The 23,432-nt window shown below is 35.6% G+C and overlaps 1 protein-coding gene across 5 annotated transcripts in view; it reads right to left on the bottom strand.

The window, feature by feature from the left end:
* Window positions 1–23,432, bottom strand: part of ZFP91 (ZFP91 zinc finger protein, atypical E3 ubiquitin ligase) — a 42,441-nt gene that overhangs the window by 4,043 nt on the left and 14,966 nt on the right. For 2 of the 5 annotated variants that reach the window (XM_016920924.4, XM_054662299.2), the window contains exons 3-10: window positions 6,917–7,126; window positions 6,622–6,658; window positions 5,904–6,005; window positions 5,220–5,354; window positions 4,621–4,671; window positions 4,106–4,184; window positions 2,601–2,715; window positions 138–237 (exon numbers count right to left, since the gene is read on the bottom strand). In XM_016920924.4, coding sequence (XP_016776413.1) covers window positions 138–237; window positions 2,601–2,715; window positions 4,106–4,184; window positions 4,621–4,671; window positions 5,220–5,354; window positions 5,904–6,005; window positions 6,622–6,658; window positions 6,917–7,126 — 829 coding nt within the window. Of the gene's footprint in view, window positions 1–137; window positions 238–2,600; window positions 2,716–4,105; window positions 4,185–4,620; window positions 4,672–5,219; window positions 5,355–5,903; window positions 6,009–6,621; window positions 6,659–6,916; window positions 7,127–23,432 lie in introns of all 5 variants that reach the window. The other 3 variants (XM_016920923.4, XM_016920926.4, XM_016920925.4) reach the window with 2 other exon arrangements.

Below are 23,432 nucleotides of genomic sequence, written 5' to 3'. Positions count from 1 at the left end.
ATGCCCCCAATCAATATCCACTCATTTATTTGATGAAAGTAAACAGCAGTGGCAACTAATATGTTCGTAAAGCGGCAAACCTTCAAGTAGGGCATATATCCTTCTCACCCAGATGTTCACCAGTAAATAATACTCACTGTAATGGCTTCTCGCCAGTGTGAATCATCCGGTGCACTGCCAGATTGTGGGAACTCTTGAAGGCCCGAGCACAATATTCACAGATATAATCCCTTTGATCTATGAAGAAAATACTGTGGTTAGTGTTCTATTTAGATACCCTGTAAATATCTTCCCTTACAGTAAGTAAGCAGATGATGGGGCAGGCAATTTAGAGTAAAAGCAATGCTGTTTTCAATGTATAAACACTTTGGGTAAACAAAATTTAAAAAAGAAAAGTATTGCTTTAAAAAAAAATCCAACATTCAGTAGCATAAGGACCTGTTTAAAAAAAAACAAAAACAGAAAAACTAGATAAAAATATAAGAAATGGAATCCTAATCTCAATTTTACCACTAATCCAGGTCTTGGATACCAAGTGGTTAGCAAGTAAACAACTATATTTTCCATATATTTCAATCCTTAAAACAATTTTTTTCACAGACAATGAAAACTGAATGATTACACAGAAAGAATCTGGCATTCAAACAAAACAAAAACAAAAAACAAGAACTTGGCACTGTATAGAAGAAAACTGATCTAGAGGTAATCATACCCTGTTTCAGGTTTAAAAAATGTTACCCAAGATAAACAAACTTTTCTCAAAAGACTGGAGTTGCTGCTATCAAATATATGTAAATAACACCTGTACTACTTTACCTTATTCTCCTACCCATCTTCTGCACCTTTCAACTACCTCCCTTTGTCACTCACAACACCCTCAACCCCATTATGCAGGATTTCTGATGAATGTGGTAACACGGTGTGGAATCTATGAGGCAAAGGAGCACTGTACTTATTCATTTCTTTACCGTGTTTGGGAAGCCCGTGCACAAAGAGATGTTCTCTATATATATTTGTTGAATTAATGACCACTACATTTTCTACTCCTTTTGCTTCAAATTACCAGAATTAATGAGAATGAAAACATGAATTTAAGTTAAAAGGTGAAAAATATCCAATTTAATCTTATACTCCTTTCCAAACAGCTTAGAGATCACCTGGATAGCTTATTAAATGTATATGCTGATTCAGCAGGTCTGAAGCAAGGCCTGAGATTCTGTATCTCTAATAAGAACCCAAGTGATGTCAATGCTGGTTGGTCTGTATTCCATACTTTATATAGCAAGGTCTAAAAACGCACCGTTCTAACTTAGGAAACTCTTAGCATCTCCCAGGTCATGTCCACATTTCCAGTTCCATAGGAGGACAAACCTGTGTGGGGCATCTATTTGCTAAATAAATGACATTTGCAAAAAAAGTCTGTATATACTAATTTGCAAAAGTAAAACATCATAAATTGCATTAACCAAATATAAATATTTGAAATGGACTGAATTTATAAAACAGTTTTTCGTAGGCTTTTGATATTTAACTAAAACAATCTAAAGTGGCTATCAGAAATAACTTTTCTATGGCATAAAACAGTATTAACAGGGAGCAGAAGGAACAGAGAAATTGCAGTACCTATCAAGAAACAGAAATAACTGTTACTTGTGGAAATAACTCTGAAGAAACATGGTATAAGAAAACTGTAGACTTTGGAGTGATTAAGATTCAAGTTCAATCCTGGTATCGTGCCAGGCTCTGTGTAGTCAATAGCATTTTATGTTATCTCATTTCATCCTTACAATAACTGATATTGGTATCCTTAATACACAGAGAAGGAAAAGTGAAAAGAGAAGTTAAGTAACTTTCCTACAGTAAATGAAGGAGTTATTTCATTTATCAGTATGACCTTGGGCAGGAGACATATTTCTACAACTAGAATTCCTAGACTTACTCTCTAAGACTGTTGAGAAGGTAATGTGTAATTATCAAGCATCTGGGACATACTCAGTGGTATGCACCCAATTTGTTCCTATTAGGTACACTGCACTGAGATGGTCAGTGGTTACAAATAAATTGAATTTGAGTCTATTCTATAATACATATTGCAGACACTCAGCAACTCTTTTTGACAGTTCCTATGGGAGTTTACATGCAAATTCAACAGCTAGACTTCACAGTTTCAATAGCAGCAGAGTATTATGCTTCTCCTAAAAACTAGCTATGTGACCATGGGCAGGTTACTTAATCCTGCCAAGCTTCTAGTTTCTTAGCTGTAAAATAAGATCAATATAAACAAATTTAGTGGTGTTGAATAGACTAATTAGCAATAATATACATAACGTATTTAGTCCACAGTTGATACAGAATAAATGCTCAATAGAAGATCATTATCCTGGTCATAGAAGTTCAAGAAGTCAAAGGATAAAAATTCAAAAGTCCTAGTCTGCCCATCCCTTGTAAAATTTGTCTTACTACATTTTATTTTCACACCTTTTCCCCGCAATTGACTATAGAATCTTTTAAGACTTATGTTAGAAAAACGTTATCATTACCAACATGCAAAACTAAAGCACAGTGCAATTACCTACTTGATAAACACATTTTAAAAGTACCTGTATGATGTTTGGCATGTCGCAGAAGTTGCTTCTGGAGCCTGAAGAGTCGTCCACAGGAGGGATGGGGACATACATATTTCTTCTTCAGCAAATGCTGGTATTTAATGTGGTGCTAAAACAGAGAAAGCGAAAGGGGCGAAAAAAAAAATTAAGGCTTCCTGAAAGTACTTGTCTTTGCTAAGTCAAAAGTACTGAAGGAAAACCAAATACTTAGATTTCACACATGGATAGTGAGGGAGTATAATAAAGTGGCTAAGAACATAGGCTATGGAAATACACAGACCTGGTTTCCAATCTGGGTCTGTCATTCACTAGCCTTTGTAATCTTAGGAGACAAATATTTCAAGCTCCAGTTCTCATTTGTAAAATGGAGGTAACAATAACCATCTCAAAGTGTTGTTATGGGGATAAGAGATTATGTATTGTACTGTGCTTTAGAGCAGCAAATGGTACACAGCAGAGGAGGAGCGGCTATTGTTATAACTGAACCACGATCCAGAAGTAAGGCCTTCGTGTCATGTTATATTTGTTGCTGAAGATCAAACAGGTATTTCCTAAGCAGTATTTCACTTTCATGTTTCCTGCCGGACCTAAATATAAGTGGTACCTTTACTCATCAAAAATAATAATAATAATCGACTCAAGAAAAATAAAAACAAAACCTCAACTAAAAGTCTTTTATTCATTCTACACAGTACCCAAGAAATCACAGGTTTGAGTTCTAATTTTACTTTTTTTCTAAATCACTTTAAAATAAAATGTTACTCTGTATTTACACCACATTGGGAATTACTGTAATACTGAAAGATTCCAAGGAAAGTCCTCTATGTGGGTTCAGATTCTTAGTCACCTCTTTTTAAACAGGAGGTGCTATGAATTTGGATGTGTTCACCACAGTTCATGTGTTGGAAACTTAATCCCCAATGTGATAGTGTTGGAAGGCGGGACGTAATGGGAGGTGCTTAGGTCTTAAAGGCTCTACCCTTATATAAATGGGTTGATATTATCATTGGAGTAGATTTGTTACAAAAGCAAGTTCAACCCATTCTTGCCCTTCCACCATGGGCTGACACAGTTAAAAGGCTCTTGTGAGATGTGGGCACCATGCTTTTGGACTCTCCAGTCTCCAGAACCACAAGCTAATAAATAAATATATGTTCTTTGTAAATTACCCAGTCTCAGGTACTCTATTATAGCAGCACAAATGGACTAATCATGATTAACCCATTTATGCTGGAGGTTGCAAATGTATTTTTGTGAAAAATCAGACCTTGGTGATGACCTTGAACAGTAGGATATAAATAACTTGCCCAAGCTTAGCGTTCTAATAATGGAACACTAGGCATAAATGGGTTAAAGTCATTTCATGTTTAAAGAAAGACTTTTCTTGACATTACATGTCAATGATAAAGCCTACACAAGCCAACAAATTAAAGTCTCGTGGTGCAAGAACAAGTAATGGAACACGACCTGAAAGGCTCTTATATAACAACTTCACTGACCTGCAAATAGCGAGGATGGGCAAGGACAGTTCCACATCCTTCCATCTCACAACGGACATACTGGATTGGAGGCTTTTTTCTATTATCAAAATGCAGAAGAAAAGTTAGCAAAAAAAAAAAAAAGGTGGTACTCTGCACAGTGGCCTCTGACTCAAACTGTGCTATTGGGAATAGCTATTTTATAGTAGGAAGAATTAAAATCTCTTTACTACTATACAGATTACACAGAATTTGTATTAGAAGTAACCAAGAGTTAGCAAATATTTGACAGAATTAAAAAGTAACACAAATAAACTAATAACCCCCCAAAGGTAAAGTATTAAGATTGTTAGAAATTTCAAGCTCTTACAATGAAAATAAGATCATAACACCTGTGCATCTAGAACATTAGTGAAGTTGCTTTTGTGAAATTTTTAAATAGCCATTCCTGCAGGATTATCATGAAGTCTAAATTTGTGAGTAAAGTGCCTGGTACTGGAATAAGGTGTAAAACAGTAGGGGTAAAAATTCCTCACCTCCTTTTGGGTAAACGTGGACTTTTGTCATCTTTTCGTCTTCTTCCTCTCCTGTAATTGAAGACAGGGTAACAGTAGACATATTCTGAATCAAAACTTACACAGTGAAGGCTGGCTGAAGACACACACACACACACACACACACACGGCCAAAGAACAAGTGGCAAAGGATAACCAAGAATACATAAAGTCAAAGATATATCTGGCAAATCAAGCAAGTAATTTTACCCTGAAGTAATTTCACTTTCAAATCAGTCTGTAAGACAGATTAAATATATACCTTCCATAAACTATGCAATACTATGAAAGACTTAGATGAATGTCAATGTATTACTTTTAGAGTTGCTACCATGTATCATCTAAAAACACTAAGATTAAAAAATACCTTCTCCTTGCAATAGAACTGAAAAACCTAAACATTTTTTTACTAAGAGTCTCTCCAGTGAAATTGTCAGCTGCTTGAGGCCAAATTTTTTTAAGTTAAAAAATACATATTTTGAAGCATGTATATGTCAACATCCTTCCTCACACTCCCACTCTTTTTTCCACTAGTCATTCAAAATCTGTTAGATTTTCATTTTTAATAATTGCCTACTCACTTCCTTGGAGGTTCCTCATCCTCCCTAATTTCATTCTCCTCTTCTTTCACCTCCACCTCTACTTCCACTTTAATTTCCTTCTTCTCCTTCTCTTCTTTTACTTTCCCTGATTTTCTCCGTGGCTTTGGGGTTTCCCTGAAAACACAAATGCATTTCAATACTAGACAAAAGATCTTTTCAAGGAAGACTATGACAACAAATTAAAGCTTAGAGTTATCACTGATTTGTTATAAAACTACCTTCCTCAGTTCATGAAATGTGATTTCCTACCAATCATCCTCGCATGCGTAGTAATGATCCAAATATACGTATATGTTGCTCATGGAATGAACCCTCCCCAGACTAAAGATGCCTGTAAATCAAATTTCACTATAATTGTAAAGAGAAACGAGACAATCAGTTAAAAAATTCTAAGTATTCAGGCAATTCATGATACCTTGTTGAAATAAAACATGCAGACTCATAAAAACTTGTATATAATCAAAATAAAGTTCTACAAATGGGAGAGAGGATTATTATCAGGGTATGGTAAGATGTTAGACTTACAAAAGAAGTGCATAATTAATCACCCATTTAAAATTAATTCCATACCCATTAGCTTGGCAATAGACAAAATAAAAGCATGCAACAGTGCTTTCCTACTTATATTTCATTAACATGTCTGCAGTAAAATCTGAGACATGCCTTTCTAAGTGGGGTTTGTAGGTCTCATCTCTTGGATCATCTTTGAATGGTATCTCCTCTTCACTGATTAACATCTCTTCTTCCTCCTCCTCTTCCTCTTCACTACTAAAAATAAGTAAATAGAAATGAGACATTCTGGTTGTAGGGAACATGTCTGAGGGGATTTTATTTGGTAATTTTTTAAGAGGTAGCCAAACAGTGATAAAGTCATCTAGCATTTTCATCCTAATGACCTAATTGAACTGAAATCTAGCTGTTTTATCACAAAGAGTAATAATTGAAACTAAAAAGACATAAATCCTAGATAAAAACAGGGTGATGACAACTCAATGGCATTAAAAGTTAAGAAACAACTGACTTTGTAATACTGTCTGGTGATCTGCTATATCAAAAGACCTACTAACAGATAAATCACAACACAAAAGATTCCAATAAAATCTCGAAACCTTGGCCAAAACACCCATATTTCACATTAGTGCCTACCATGGAATAAGTCCAAACACAGAAGATACTCAAGACATGATTTCTAAGCTATGTAAGTAGATTACATGGTTTAAGTTCTAATCAAGCTCAACATGGAATCTAAATGCAGTATCAAAACTGAAGTTAATTTCTCTTACAGCTCAAAATAATTTCAAATGGAAGCAACTTCTGAATCATTTACTGTGACTATGCTATGTCCCCAAAGGTTTAAAAATGAAATATTAATTTTTTTTACCTAATGCCACCTGGAGACTGATGCTCTTCTCCAACATCTAGAAAAACAAAGCCAAAAACAAAATTTTATTAGTGTAGATATAAGATATCTTCTCTCTGCAGTCAAGAAATGCAAATCAAATTACTGCATGGGGTAATTATACAAAAGCAGAATATCTGCAAACTGTTCAAAGAAATACTACCTACACCATCAAACCTGCCCCTGACAGTTAAGCTGTTAACACAAATGTTCAACATTACATTTAAAATGTAACAGCAACTAGTTAGTAAACAGCCATATTCTAGTTGCACTGTACCATAATCAAGTTGGTCTGTATTTGGTTCTGACTTGCAAATGAGCTGCAATGAACCGGTCTTGGACCGAGAGCTTCGGGTGTTCTCTGTATCACGATGGCGAGAAACAGATGTCCTACTACTACGCCAGCCCCGGCTAGGTCTAGATGCAGCAATGGAAACTTCCTGAGGGAGGGCAGAATCGTCTTCTTCCTCTTTTTCTTCCTTGGGATCTAAATAAAAAGACATACCATTCTCTTTAAGTTTACAGTTAACCAATAACCATCCCTGTATATCTACTAATTGTAAATACAGTTGAAGATAAATTAAATATTTTCAAAGGAAAAAAAACTGAAGACTTTAATTGAAATAAAAAAAGGAAAATGAGATAAAACTTATCCTTAATGTCATCATGCTAAAGAAATTACTTCATGTTGCAAAGTAGTAATTTTATACTGCCTTATCTTCTAAAAAATGCAAGGCTAACTATGCAAAATACACTTAAGTAACTGGATTCATGAAATTCTACCTTTTAGATCTAAGTTAAAAGAAACTAAATTAATTAGTCCCAAAAAGATGACCAGAACTACAGAGGCACCAAAAAGAAAGAACCATAGATCTAGATGTTATTTACAACCAAACAAGTCTATAACAAATTACTAAAGAGGAATTCCTAACAGGAGTACTTTTCACTCTAATCAAGAGTTTTTCTTGGAACCACACCATAAATTTGAACTAATCTATAGAGCAACTGAATGGTAAAGTCCAGCTCTGGTGCTATTCTGTTTCACTTGTCCTATGAGACATTGTGTACAGGAGCACACACAAATCTGTTATTGTTATCCTATATTTTGTCATGTTTTAAGGGTGAAGTACGGTAGGTCATCCTCTCTTGAGTAGTAAGTAATAAAAAGTTAATCTCAGAAACTGGCTTTCATACCTGGCGTAGCTAATTACTTAGACCTATATAAAAAAAAGTACATTAGAAGTGAGCCCATTTTAACAATAGAAGATTCTTTAATAAACTCAGAATGGGAAAGGCCCAATAATAAAACAAAATTTCAGGTCATAAGATACACATAAAAAAAGTTTTCCTCATGGCAAAAATCAACCATAAACAAAGTCTAATAACCCAATAGAAAAATAGGAACTAACAGGCTGGGCTCAGTGGCTCACACCTGTAATCCCAGCACTTTGAGTGGCCAAGGCGGGCAGATCAAAAGGTCAGGCGTTCGTGACCAGCCTGGCCAACATGGTGAAACCCTGTCTCTACCAAAAATACAAAAGTTAGCCAGGCGTGGTGGTGCATAACTGCAATCCCAGCTACTGGGGAGGCTGAGGCAGGAGAATCACTTGAACCCGGGAGGCGGAGGTTGCAGTGAGCTGAGACTGCGCCACTGCACTCCAGCCTCGGCGAAAGAGCAAGACTCCATTCCAAAAAAAGAAAAAACAAAAAACAAAAGCTCAAAGCTCAATCCACTCAGAACAAGAGACTCAAATGAAAACGATAGCATGACACCATTTTTCATGTATCATATTGGGGATGATCATATTTGACAACATAATGTATTGTCAAGACTGTGGGAAAACAGGTCCTCTAACACACATATGATAATGTATTAGCAAAACCTCCATGCAGACCAATTTGACAATATACATCAAAATTATAAATGTATATACCTTTCCACATGATGTTCAACTACTAGAAATTTTACAAAATTACAATCATATTTATAAATGATTAACGTATAGCACTGTTTTTAAGTAGTAGAAGAGTAGAAAACAACATTCAAAGAGGGATTGGTTTCACAAATAATTGTGTACATATGTAAGAGAGAGATATATATGTAAGATATATATACACACAAATATATAACTTATGAAACCAACCCCCCTTTGAATGTTTAGTTGTCTACTCTTCTACTACTTAAAAACAGTGCTACACATTAGTCATTACAGTATGTGTGTGTGTATATATATATATCTTACATACTATAATAACATTTCTGGAAGAAGTACAAGAAATTCTTAAGTACTGGTTACTTCCAAGGTAGGTCCAAAAATATGTGTAGTAATTTCACCTTTAAGTTATGCCCTAGAAATATAAACTACCACATGGAGGTTAACTGTATTATGTTTATAATAGCAAAGAACAGAAACAACCTAACCCTCTGTCAAAGATAAAGTGCTTAAATAAACCATAATACCTTAGTATGATTGAATACTATATAGAGGTAGGTTTATGTTAAAAATGACATGGAATTATCAGCAAAAATATTGTTAAATGTATAAAAAAGACACAAAACTATATATACAGTATGGCAACATTTTTGCTTAACATTAAAAAATAGTTTACTATGGAGCAATGTGGTGACTATAGGCTATTTTAGCTTTAATTACACTGAAAGTTTTATGACAATATATTGAAGTAATGAAATTAGTTTGAAACACAGAGATAAATAGCAGTGCGAACAGTTCTAAACAACCATCAAAATCAGTTGTGCATTTCCTTTCAGCTGTCTTTTTCCATTCATTATTGCATCACCCTCCTATCTGAGCTATTTTAATAGAAAAAATAAAAAATAAAACATTAATATAGGTGAAAATACCTCAAAGGCCATTCAGTCTAAGCACAATCCATTACGTTTTACCCATAAAGTATCTGGAAGCCCAAAGAAGACGCTTATTCAAAATCACAAGGTTAGCTAAGGACACCTAGATTTAGAAATCATATTTTGAGATTAATAATGAAGGACTTTTACATATAGGTCATGACTACTTTTAAAAAAATTTCATCAAAAAGAACAATTCAACACCACCTGTGAAGTATTACAACATTTAATAATAGACATCTTTTTTTTCCTTAACCCAACTGTACCGAGTTGGACTTTGAACTCACTCCATAACCTCCTGTCCTCAACAAAGCTCCTTTCTTCTTCATGAAAGGATGGTATGCCCACAACCTCCTATACTGTAGATTTTACTCATTGGATAAATGATGCCAATTTGATAACAATAGTTTACCATTATGAATAAGGCATAATAGCCTATCTTATTGAATACTACTGCTCCCGTCCCCTAAAAATCTAGTCTTTAAAAAAAACCACTCTGTCAGAGATGACAGCAAAAATGTCCCTCCATAGAAATAAACACATATCATGAACAAAAACTGTCAGAATCAACTTTGTGGAAACTCTTAACAATAGTTAAAGGTTATAAAAGCCAAGTGAGCACTGAATCAAGAAAAAGGTGAGTAAAGATGTTTAAGGAAATCTGTCAAATCACTTGATGAATATAAGCGAAAGGACCAGAACCTTTAGAGACCACAGAGACCAAAGTAGGAGCTAAACATTAGGTACTCATGGACATAAAGACGGCAACAACAGAAACTGGAGATTACTGGGGGGAGGTTGAAAAACTATTGGGTACTATGCTCAGTACCTGCGTGATGGGATCATTCATATCCTAAATTTCATATCATACAATATGCCCCAGTAACAAACCTGCACATGTACCCCCGAATCTAAAATAAAAGTTGTAAAAAACAATGTTTAAAGAACTAAAGACAATCAGAGCTAAAGAAAATCACTGACAAAGTACTAAAGGAAATCAGAAGAAATATGTCTCAACAAATACAGAATACCAATAAAAAGATAACTATAAAAAGGAACCAAGAGAGGCCGGGTACAGTGGCTAACACCTGTAATCCCAGCACTCTGGAGGGCCAAGGTGGGCGGATCACCTGAGGTCAGGGGTTCGAGACCAGACTGGCCAACATGGCAAAACCCCGTCTCTACTAAAAATACAAAAATTAGCTGGGCTGTTTGTAGCAGCGCATCCCTGTATTCTCAGCTACTTGGGAGGCTGAGGTAGGAGAATCACTTGAACCCAGGAGGTGGAGGTTGCAGTGAGCTGAGATAACACCATTGCACTCCAGCACAGGCGACAAGAGCGAAACCACCCCCCACCCCAAAAAAGGAACTAAGAGAAAAAAATTCTGGAGCTGAGAAGTATAATAACTGAAATTAAAAATTCACCGCAGACTTGAAAAAGAAGAATCAGTGAACTTTAAGCTAGGCCAACAGAGATGATCCAGTATGAAGAATATAAAGAAAAAAAGAATAAAGGAAAATAAAGCCTAAGAGATCGTTTAGACAACCATTAAGCATGCCAACAGATGCATAATAAGATTTGCAGAAGGAGAGAAAATGAACAGAAAGAATATTTGAAAAACTATTGGGGAATATAGTCTGTACAAACAAGAACTTTACCTAACTCCTAGTAGGATAAATGAAAGAGATCCCCACCTAGACACATTTATTATTATCAATTGGTAGAAAGACAAATACAAAGAACCATAAAAACAGCAAGAAGTGACTCATAAGCAACAAGGAATACTCAACAAGATTAACAGCCTCCCATCAGAAACCATGGAAGTCAGAAGGCAGTGTGATAACAAAGTGATGAAAGGAAAAAAAAAAATCGTCAAGCAAGAATTCTATAGCTGCCGAAACTATTCTTTAAAAACGAAGATGAAATTAAGACATTACCAGAAAATCAAAAACAGATTATCACTAGTAGATCTGCCCTATAAAAAAATGCTATCAGGAATCCTCTAAGATGAAATTAAAGGACACTAGAGAGCACTTAAAACCATAAATTAAAACACTGGCAAAGATAATTACAGAGGCAAAAATATGATATTGTACTTTTGATTTCTAACTCCTTTTTCTCCCCACATGATTTGAAAGACAAATGTACAAAATAGCAACTATAAATTTATGTTAATGGCATTTGACATCAAAACATACACTTTGCAACAATAACATAAATGGTGAGGCACAGAATAGTACAGAGCAGAGATATGTTTACTACTGAAGCTAAACTGGCATTAAACTAGATAAAGTTTAAAGTACTAAATGCAATCCCCAGGTAACCACTAAGAAAATAAAAATATACAGAAAATGAAGAGAAGATGGTAGACTGCTATATATCTGCAACACAAAGAAGGAAATACAAAGAAAATAAAGATCAAAATAAAAGATATTAAGACAGAAAACACAAAGCAAAATGGCAGGCCATTCTTATCGGTAGTTTACATATATATATATACTGTGGAATTAAAAGGTACATATTAGCAGAATGGATTAACAAAAAATACAACCAATCTACAGTCTGTCTACAAGAAACTCACGTTAGACCTGGTTGTCCAATCTTTTGGCTTCCCTGGGCCACATTGGAAGGAGATGACGTGTCTTGGGCGACACATAAAATACACTAATGATAGCTGATGAGATAAAAAAATTTAAAAAAGAACTCATAATGTGTTAAGAAAGTTTACGATTTTGTGTTGGGACACATTCAAAGCCGTTCTGAGCTGCATTCAGACTGCAGGCCATAGTGGACAAGTTTGCTTTAGATCCAAAGACACAAACAGGTTCAAAGTAAAAGAATGGATTAAGATATTACATGCGAATAGTAAGCAAGAGAGAGCTGAAATAATGTATTAGTCTACCAGGGCTGCTCTACCAAATCACAACAAACTGGGATGTCTTAAAACAACAGAAATCTATTCTCCCATACTTCTGGAGGATAAAAGTCCAAAATCAACACAATAACAGACCACACTCCCTCTCAGACTCTGAGAAGAATCATTCCTTGCCTCTTCCTAGCTTTTGGTGGTGGTCAACAACTTGGCTTATAGCTGCTAACTTCAATTCTATCTCCATCATCACATGGTGTTTCCTCCTGTCCCATGTGTGATGTCCTTATTCTTATAAGGACATCAGTCATAGTGGATTAGAGCCCATTGTAATACAGAATAACTCCATTATAACTTGATTACATCTGCAAAGATCCTATTTCCAAATAAGTTCATATTCACAGGTATTAAGGGCTAGGACCTCAACACATTTTTGGAGGGATAAGATTCAACCCGTAGTAGTCTGCACCTTCTGGTTCCCTAAAATTTATGTCCTTCCAATGTGCAAAATACATTCGCCTAATCCCAACCTCCCAGAGTCTTAACCCATTCCAGTATCAAGTCTAAATCCAAACAATACCTAAAAATCATCAACTCAAAAAGGATCAAATCTCATCATCTAGATCAGTTATGAATGAGACTGGGGGTATGGTCCACTCTAGAGCAAAATTCTTCTCCATCTGTGGAGCTGATTCCAAAAAACAATGGTGGGACAGTTATAGATTACACATCTCCATATCAAAAGGAAGAAAACAGAAGGGGGGAAAAAAGGGTCAGGGGTCCCAGGTTAGTCCAAAACCTAGCGAAAAGCATTAGACTTTAAGCCCTAAGAATAAGCTTTTGTGGATAATGGTTTGTACTCTGAGTCCACTGGGGAAATAGCCCTGCCATCGTGGCCCCAGGAAGTCTAATACACCCAGGACCCAGCATTTGCAGCTCTACCCTCAGCATCATTCTTCTTTAATTCCATTCTGTCTCTGTCCCATTCAGGCCAGCCTGGCAGTGTTTCTGCTGTCACAACATTCTCAAAAACTTTGTCAGTCTTTCATGAAATTCAGGGGGTCGAAGCCACCAAATGAGAGTCCTCCACAGATCTTTCCTGAAAAATTGCATGTCTATTCTGGGAAGTGCTGGGATGGCTGATTCGATCCACAAGTTATATACCAAGTCTCTTTAGAGAATAGCTGTCCAGTCACAGCCTTGGTCCTGTACCACAATACACTATCTGGACAGACTAAAAAATTTTCAAATTATCAAGTGCTGGCTCCTTTTTGCTAAACAATTCATTCCTCAATTTATATCTTTCCTCTCACACATTAGTATATAAGCAAGAAGAAACAAGGCTATACCTTCTACACGTTGTTTGTAAATCTACTCAGATAAATATCCAAGTTCATTGCTTACCCAATGATAGAACACAATTCAGTCAAGTTCTCTGCAACTTTGTAACAAGGATCACCCTTTTCTCCACTGTCCAATAACATGTTCATCATTTCCTTCTAAGGCCTCATCAGACTGCCTTTAACACTCATATTTCTGTTGACCATCTCTTCAAGGCAATCTACGCTGTTTTTTCTTTTCTTTTTTTTTGAGACAGAGTTTCACTCTTGTTGCCCAGGCTGGAGTGCAACGGCGCAATCCTGGCTCACCGCAATCATCGCCTCCTAGGTTCAAGCAATTCTCCTGCCTCAGCCTCCCGAGTATAGCTGGGATTAGAGGCATGCACCACACCCCAAAATACTCAAAGCCAATATCCATTACCCAATCCCAAAGCTATGCCAACATTTTTAGGAACTTTTTCATAGCCCACTTCCAATACCAAAATGTGTTAGTTTCCTAGGGCTGCCATAACAAATTACCACAAAAGCCTATTTACTACAAAGACCCTATTTCTCAATGTTCCATTCACAGGTACCTGAGTTAAGACTTCAACATCTTCTGAGGAAAGCAATTCAACTGGTAAAGGTGGCCCTACTAATATCAGGCAAAATGCACTTCAACAACTGTTACAAAACACAAAGAACATTATACGTTAATGAGAGGGTCAATCAATCTAGAAAATATAATAAATATAAACCTATACATAGCTAACACAGGCCCCTTCTCCCTCTCCCCCCATCTCTCTCTCTCGATATATCAACATATACATAGCAAAGATTTACAGAACTGAAGAGAAACAGGTAATACCACAATCACAAAAATGGAGACATCAGTATCCCACTTTCAATAACAGAACCAAACACCAGTCAGAAGTTTGATAAGGAAATACAGAACTCAAGCAAAATTTAAAAATTAGACATATTAGACAAAATTAGACATAATATTAAAAAACAGACATACTGGGCCGGGCGCAGTGGCTCACACCTGTAATCCCAACACTTTGGGAGGCTGAGGCAGGCAGATCACCTGAGGTCAGGAGTTTGAGATCAGCCTGGCCAACATGGCGAAACCCTGTCTCTACTAAGAACACAAAAATTAGCCGGGCATGGTGGCGTGTGCCTGCAGTCCCAGCTACTCGAGGACGCTGAGGCAGGAGAACTGCTTGAACCCAAGAGGTGGAGGTTGCATTGAGCCAAGATCACACCACTGCACTCCAGCCTGGGCGATAGAGCGAGACTCCATCTCGGGGGGGAAAAAAAAAAATTCACAGACATATTGAAAAGTCTCAATAAATTTCAAATGGCTGCAGTCATATAAAGTACGTTCTCTCTGACCACAATGGAATGAAACTAGAAATCAATATCAGAAGGAAAACTAGAAAACTCACAAATACGTGAAAATTAACACACTGTTAAATCAATGGATCAAAGAATAAATCACAAGGAAAATTACAAAATACTTAGAGATGACTGAAAATGAAAACAAAATATCCCAAAACCTAGGGGATGCAGTAAAAGCAGTTCTCAGAGTAAAATTTCTAGATATAAATGCCTACATTAAAATAGAAAAAAAGAAAAATCACATGCCTGAATCAATAACCTAACATCATACCCATAAGAGCTAGGAAAAAAGGAGCAGAGTAAACCCAAAGCTAGCAGAATAAAGTAAATAAGTTGGTTCTTTGACAAGATAACAAAATCAACAAACTTTTGGTTAATAAGAGAAGACCCAAATTACTAAAACCAGAAATGAAAATGTGACACCACTGAAATAAACATAAGAAAACACAATGAACAATTGTATGCCAACAAATAACATAGATGAAATCAACAACTTCTTAGGCACACACAAATTACCAAAAACAATTCAACAAGAAATGGAAAAGATGAACATACCTTTAACAAGTAGACAACTGAGTCAGTAAACAAAAAGCTCCCAATAAAAAGGCCAGAAGCCTCTAGATGGTTTCATTGTTTGATTCTACCACACATTTAAAGAATTAACTCCAGTCTTCCTCAAACTCTCTTAAAAAATAGAAGATGGAACACTTCCCAACACATCCTATAAACACAGCATTATTCTGACACCAAAGCCAGACAAAGACACCACAAAAAACCATGAGCCAATATCCCTTGCAAACCAAATATAGCATCATATTAAGAAGATTAAACACTATAATCAATTGAGACAGGTCCCAGGATTATGAGGGTGGTTCGATATACAAAATATATGTAATATGCCACATTAATAAAGAGAGGAAAAAACACACCATTATCTCAATTGATGTAGAAAAAAGAAAAAGAACCTGACAAAATTAAACTTTCATGATAAGAACACACAAAAAACTGGGAATAGAATTGAACTTCCTCAACTTGACAAAGAACACCTTTAAAAACCCCAGAGCTCACATCATACGCAGTGGCAAAAGACAAAGCTCTCCTGCTAAGGTCAGGAACAAGACAAGGATGGCCTCATTCTTCACTTCCATTTAACACTGTACTGGAAGTTCTAGCCAAGTAATTACTCAAGTAAAAAAAGAGGCACCCAAAGTGAAAAGGAAGAAGTAAAACTGTATCTCTATTTGCTGGTGAAAAGACCTTACATATAGAAAATTCTAAAGAATTTTCACAAAAGAAAACTGTTAAAGGTCATATACAAATTCGAAGGGCCAGAATATAATACCAACACGTAACATTCATTGTTTTAAGCATATTAGCAATGAACAAAAACGAAATTAAGAAAATGATTATTACCTTTATTCAAAGTGCCAGAATATATGACCAACACATAACATTCATTGTTTTAAGTATATTAGCAATGAACAAAAAGGAAATTAAGAAAATGATTACCTGTACAATAGAATAAAAAGGAATAAAATATTGAAAAATTGTTAAGATGACAATACTCTGAAAATAAACCCACAGATTAAATGTAATTCTTATCAAAACCCCAGCTTCCTTTTTGGTAGAAATTGACAACCCAATCCTAAAGTTCACAGGAAAATGCAAGGGATCTACACTAGTCACAGCCATCTTGAAAACAAACAGAATTAAAGATGCACTTTTTTCTTCTCAATTTCAACACTTACTATAAAGCTTCAGTAATCAATACAATGTATTACTGGCATAAGACTAATAATAATTAAATCAACTAACTGAATTAAAGGTCCAGATATAAATCTATACATCTGTGGTCAACTGATTTTTAAGAAGGTGGCTAAGACCATTCAGTAGGGGAAAACAGTCTCTTCAAGAAATGGTGCTAAGACAAATGGATATCCACATGCAAAAAATGACATTGTATTCCTACCTTATACCATATATAAAAATTAACTCAAAATGGATCAAAGACCTAAACACAGGAGCTAGCACTAAAAAATGCATAGAAGTGAAGACAACCCTACAGAATGGGAGAATATATTTGCAAGTCATATATCTGGTAAAAGTCTAATATCCAAAATATATAAAGTCTTTGGATTTAACAACAAAAAGAGAAACAACCCAATTAAAACATGGGCAAAGAACCTAAACAGATTATTTCTCCAGAGATATACAAAAGGCCAAAAAAGTACTTGAAAAGATATGGAACATCAGTCATTAACGAAATGCAAATCAAAATCACATGAGATTACCATTTCCCACATACTACAATGGCTACTAAAAATAATAAAAAAAGAAAATAAGAAGTGTTGGTGAGAATGCAGAGAAATTGGAACCATTGTTTATTGCTGGTGGACATGTAAAATGAGGCAGCTAATGAGGAAAACCTAAGAAAACAGTGTTAAGAAAAATGTTAAGAAAAACTTAGACACAGAATTACCATATGATCCAGCAATTCCACTTTTAGGTACATACACCAAAAATTGAAAACAGCTATTCAAAGAAATACTTGTTACATATGAATATTCATAGAAGCACAATTCTCAATACCCAAATTGTGGAAACAACCCAAATATCCATTAACCAGTGAATAGATAAACAAAATGTCATATATACATACAACGTAAATTTTTATCCAGCCATAAAAAGGAATGCAATCTTAACATGTTACAATGTGAACCTTAAAAATACGCTATATGATAGATGCTAGAAACAAAAGTCACATATTGTATGATTCCAATTACATATAATATCCAGAATAGGTAAATCCATAGAGACAAAGCAGATTAATGTTTGTTGCAGCTGAACAGGAGGGAAGGGGGAATAACTGCTTTTAATGGGTACAGGGGTCTCCTTTGTTAGTGGTGATGAAAATGTTTGGAACTAGATAGAAGTGATGGTTGTACAACACTGTAAATGTACCAAATGTCATTGAATTGCATGCTTTCAAGTATTTTTTACTATTTTTTTGTTATGTGAATTTCACCTCAAAACACACACACACACACACACACACACACACACACGCACAAAAGTATTGCCAGGTTTCTGGAATAGAAATTGACAACTGAAGGACAATCCATACATTAGCATAAACAATCATAAACAGATAGGAAACAAGCCAAGTTTCTTCTGTGTGGTACTTCAAAGACAATTTCCAGTCATTTCTTATAATAGCAGCTAACCTTGAGGAGGTTCCTTGATACATAAATAATAAGAGAAAAAAGCCATACTAGCTTGGGTAAAGGAAGACATCATACTAGTCACTGCATGAGCAACATGCAGACACAGTGAATATAACTACAGTTAGTTAACCCTTGAACAACAAAGCTTTGAACTGCATGGATCCATTCATACGCCAGTTTTTTTAAATGTGTAAGAAAATTTTTTGGAGATTTGTGACAATTTGAAAAAACTTGCAGACAAACTGTGTAGCCTAGAAATATTGAAAAATTAAGGTATGTCATGAATGCATAAACTATAGATACCACTCTATTTGATGACATTACTGTAAAATATACACAAATATAAAAAGTTAAAATTCAACAAAACTTACACTCACAAAGTCTTAGACTATATATGGTATCATCCAAAGTCCAGAGAAATGTAAAGAAACGTAAAGATGTACTATTGAATAACTGCATAAAATTAACTCCGTACATAATAATTTCATAGCTATCTCCTGTTGCTATTGCAGCAAGCTCAGCTGTTTCAAGTATCTGCTTAAAATGTCATGAGGATAATCATCACCACCTGAGTGAATTTACTGTCACAGTAAAAGTGGTATCTCTCAGTCAACTCATTTTTCACTATGTTTAGAGCAATACCTGAAACCTTGACTAACACTATGGGACCCATAAGAGTTGCCACTAGTGATACTGGAAGTGCTTCCAAGAAGCAGAGAAAAGTCACGGTATTACAAGAAAAAGTTGAATTGCTTAATAAGCATAGAAGGTTGAAGTGTGTAGCTGCAGTTGCTCACCATTTTAAGATAAATGAATCCAACATAAAAAGTACTGAAGAAAAGGAAATTTGTCAAGCCACTGCTGCACCTACAGTAGCAGGTGCAAAAATCTTGCAGTTTTTGCAAAATACTTTTATCTCACATTCAAGATGCAGCTTTTATGTGGGTACAGAATTGCTATAAGAAAGGCATACTTACAGACTCTAAGTAAACTCATTATATGACAACTTAAAGCAAAAGAAAGGTGAAGAAAGAATTTAATGTCAGCAAAGAATGGTTTGATAATTTCAGAAAGAGATTTGGCTTTAAAAATGTCAAGATAATAGGAGAAACAGCTTCTACTGACCAAGAGGCAGCAGACAAGTTCCCAGGCACTGTTAAGAAAACAGTTGAGGAAGGATATCTGCCTAAGTTTTTAATGCAAACTACCCCAGTCCAGAAAAAAATGCCACAAAAGACATTTATTATATTAGTAAGGAGGAGAAGTAAGCAACAAGATTTAAAGCAGGAAAGGATAGGCTAACTCCACTGTTTTGTGTAAAAGCAGTTAGGTTTATGATCAGGGCTGCCGTTATCTATAAAGCTACTAACTCCTGAGCCTTGAAGAGAAAAACCAACAATCTTTTGGTGGTACAACAAAAAGGTCAGGAAAACAAGAACTAATTTTCTAGACTGGTTCCATTGATGCTTTGCCCCTGAAGTAAAGAAGTACCTTGCCAGTTAGGGATTGCCTTTTATAGTTCTTTTGATATTGGACAATGCCCCTGGCTACCTCATGAATTTAACATCAAAGGTGTTGAAGTGGTCTACTTGCCCCCCAAACACAATGTCTCTAATTCACCTTCCCAATCAGTGGGTCATAAGAATCTTTAAGTCTCATTACACGATATTCTATGGAAAAGGACTGTTAACTCCCTGTAAGAAAATCCCAATAGAGAGAACATCATGAAAGTCAGGAAGGATTACACCACTGAAGATGCCATCATTGTTATAGAAAATTCCTGCTGGAGAAAATTGTGTCCAGATGTTGTGCATGACTTCACAGGATTTATGGCAGAGCCAATCAAGGAAATCATGAAAGAGATTGTGAATATGGCAAAAAAAAAAAAAAAAAAAAGGTGGTGGTGGGGTGGTGATGGTGAAGCGTTTAAAAATAAGCATCTTGGATAAATTCAGGTGCAAACAGACACCACACAAGAGGAAGTAACAAGATGACATGATGAAGATGAGTGCTTTTGAACAGGTGCCAGACGATCAGAAAGACAACATATAAGAAAGAAGCAATGCCAGAAAACAAACTAACATTAAAAACTTAGAAATTCTGGCAGAAAGGTTCCAATTATTCAAGGCTGCTTTTGACTTCCTTTTATGACAGGAACCCTTCTATGATATCTGCCCTGAAACTAAAGCAAATGGTTAAAGTGTAGAAACATTTGTAGAGAAAGGAAAAAACAAAAAAGAAGTCAGGCAGAAATTGTATTTCTGTAAAGCTACGCCAAATGTTCCTGCCACTCCTTCTACCTCTGTCACCCCCTGAGATAAGAGTAACAACTCTTCTTCCTCCTCCTCCTTAGCCTACTCAATGTGAAGAAGAGGACAAAGACCTTATAACGATCCACTTACACTTAATGAATAGTAAATATATTCTCTTCCTTATGGTTTTTTTAAATAAATTTTCTTTTCTCCAGATTATTTTACTGTAAGAATACAGGATATAATACACATATAAAATATGAATTAGTTGACTTTATGTTATTGATAAAGCTTCTGGTCAACAGCAGGCTATTAGTAAAGTTTCTGGGAAGTTAAATGCAGGCTTTTGTTTGTGAGGGTGAGGTGGTGCCCCTAACCCTACCATGTTGTTCAAGGGCCAACTGTACATTCTTGAAAGAAGGTATGAAGTAAGAGTGGTTTATACTATGAGTTGAGACAATAAGAGATTAATGCTAGGCCAGGCGTGCTGGCTCAAGCCTATACCCAGCACTTTGGGAGGCGGAGATGGGTAGGTCACTTGAGGTCAGGAGTTCCAGACCAGCCTCGCCAACATGGTGAAACCCTGTCTCTACTAAAAATACAAAAATTAGCCAGGCCGGTGGTGGCGCACACCAGTCCCAGCTACTCAGGAGGTCAAGACAAGAGAACTGCTTGAACCCAGGAGGCAGAGGTTGCAGTGAGTTGAGATCGCACCACTGCATTCCAGCCTGGGCAACAAAGTACGACCCCGTCTCAAAACCAAAAAAAAAAAAAAAAAGATTGATACTACTGGCAGGAATGTTTTCTTCTAATTCTTCTAGATAGCAGACAATGAAATATGATTTATCTCAATCCTACAGCCAGAGATAACTATTATAACAAGTCAAACCATCAAATTCCAAAAGATGAGAGCCACTTGGTCATGATAAAATACTTTAAGTTAGAAGGGCCATTCTAACATAATCAATGCTATTATTTTATTGTAGGGTAAAACAGGGTGTGGTTAGTTGATAAGCTGGGAAGATACTAAAGGTAAAGGTCTTCAAATTTCTCTTTAAGTATTTAAATTTCTTCTGGGCAATTAACAAATCTTAAGTATTAACTGCTAGGTAATATATATTTTTTTCATTTCTCAAAAATCAGTTATAACCCTATCAAGTATTTATTATTCTTATCTTCATAGATGAAGAAACCAAGTAACTGACTTTCCCAAGTGCACATATTAAAAGCTGCTGAGGGAACTAAACACGGGTATATCTAAGTCCAAAGTCTATATTCTTTCTACTATACCACACCTAACCATATAAACGAGAAATGGAAAGCACCACGGCAAGGGCTCAATCCAGATTTGGCTCATTTCCACCAAGCCTTGGATTCAAGTGCCAAGAGGGCCCCATTTATATAATATACTAACCTGAAACACCTGTAAGAATTATTCCATGAGTGAATTTTTAACCTAAAGCCACATGCTGTATTTCCTTATGTTTCAAAACAGAACTAGAGAAATTTTATTGTGATTAAAAACCGGAAAATAAATGAGATTTTAAAATTGTATTTAAGAAATTTAGAATGTTTACATTCCAAAACAGTTTACTCATTTTTAAATCAACACTGTGTATTAATGCCTAGATTTTTCTTTCTTATTCTAGTCATCTCTGTTTACTCCATCTACATATGTTTTTTCCTGGCTTACTGATTTCAAAGCAGACATCAGCCACTGGTGCACTGACAGAAAGGATAAAAAATATTAGGCTTTCACAGAATTTCTGCAGATATTAAAAGTTTGGAGCAAAACAAAAATAGAATCACAAAGTAATGTCATCAACGTTCAAAGTATAGGCATTAGGTGAATTAGTTCTGCTTCTTAAAAACATTAAGACTTTGCTCAGACATAAGTTTGAGAAGGTGAAAGGATGGTTTCTCTGAAAACACAGCTCTTAAAACTAGTGCTTATTAACTTAATGATCTCTATAGCTAAGAATTAGCTCAACATTTAAGTTTAAATAAATATGGTGAACTCTGAAGAATAAATAAGTGGTAGCTAGCTGATAAAGAAGGGGCAGGAGAAACGAGTACATGTACATGTCTTGAGAATTGAAAGAAAGAAGATAAACATGACTGCAGCAGAGAAAACATGACAAAACCCATCATTTATCATGCTGAGGAGGCATAAAAAAATCTAACAAGGTCCTTCCAGGATTTTGAATCTTATCCTAATAGCCACAGACAGAGTTTAAACAGAACGGTGACATGATCAGATTTGCATTTTTAATGTTCATGTTGGCTGCAGGCTAGACAATGAGCTAGGTAGGGGCAAGAGTAGATGCTAGGTAACCAGCTAAAAACCTACTCCAATATGCCAGGCAACAGATAATAATGGCTTTAAAGAGGGCAATACCACTGAATATGGAAAGAATTAGAGATATAAGAAATACTTAGGAAACAGACGAGACAGGACTAGAGAATGACTTAACAGAGATAGAGGGAGATGCCAAGGATTTGGGATTCTAGATTTCTGACTTGAACAATTGGACTGATGATGAAAACAAAGAAAAAGATCAGGGTTTTTTGTTTCTTGAAGAGACACTAGAGAGAATATGTGTTCTGCTTTGACCAAGTCTGAGATTATTGCTGAGTAAAACATCAACAGGCCTAAAGTTCAAAGGACAGGGTGGGCTACAAACATAAAATTGGGAATTGTCAGCACATAAAAACAAACTATTATTGTCTAGATTTAGCTTGGTTAATATAAAATGGATCATTTTCAATATTTATGAAATGTGTTGTTTTTGGCTATCCCCAACATCTGGCTTATTCATTGATTTCTCTCTTCCAGCAGCAGTTTTGCATTAAAAAATATA

This window comes from Pan troglodytes, chromosome 9 (genome assembly GCF_028858775.2).
Source record: "Pan troglodytes isolate AG18354 chromosome 9, NHGRI_mPanTro3-v2.0_pri, whole genome shotgun sequence".
NCBI lineage: Eukaryota > Metazoa > Chordata > Mammalia > Primates > Hominidae > Pan > Pan troglodytes.
This window is presented reverse-complemented; position numbering and strand designations above follow the sequence as displayed.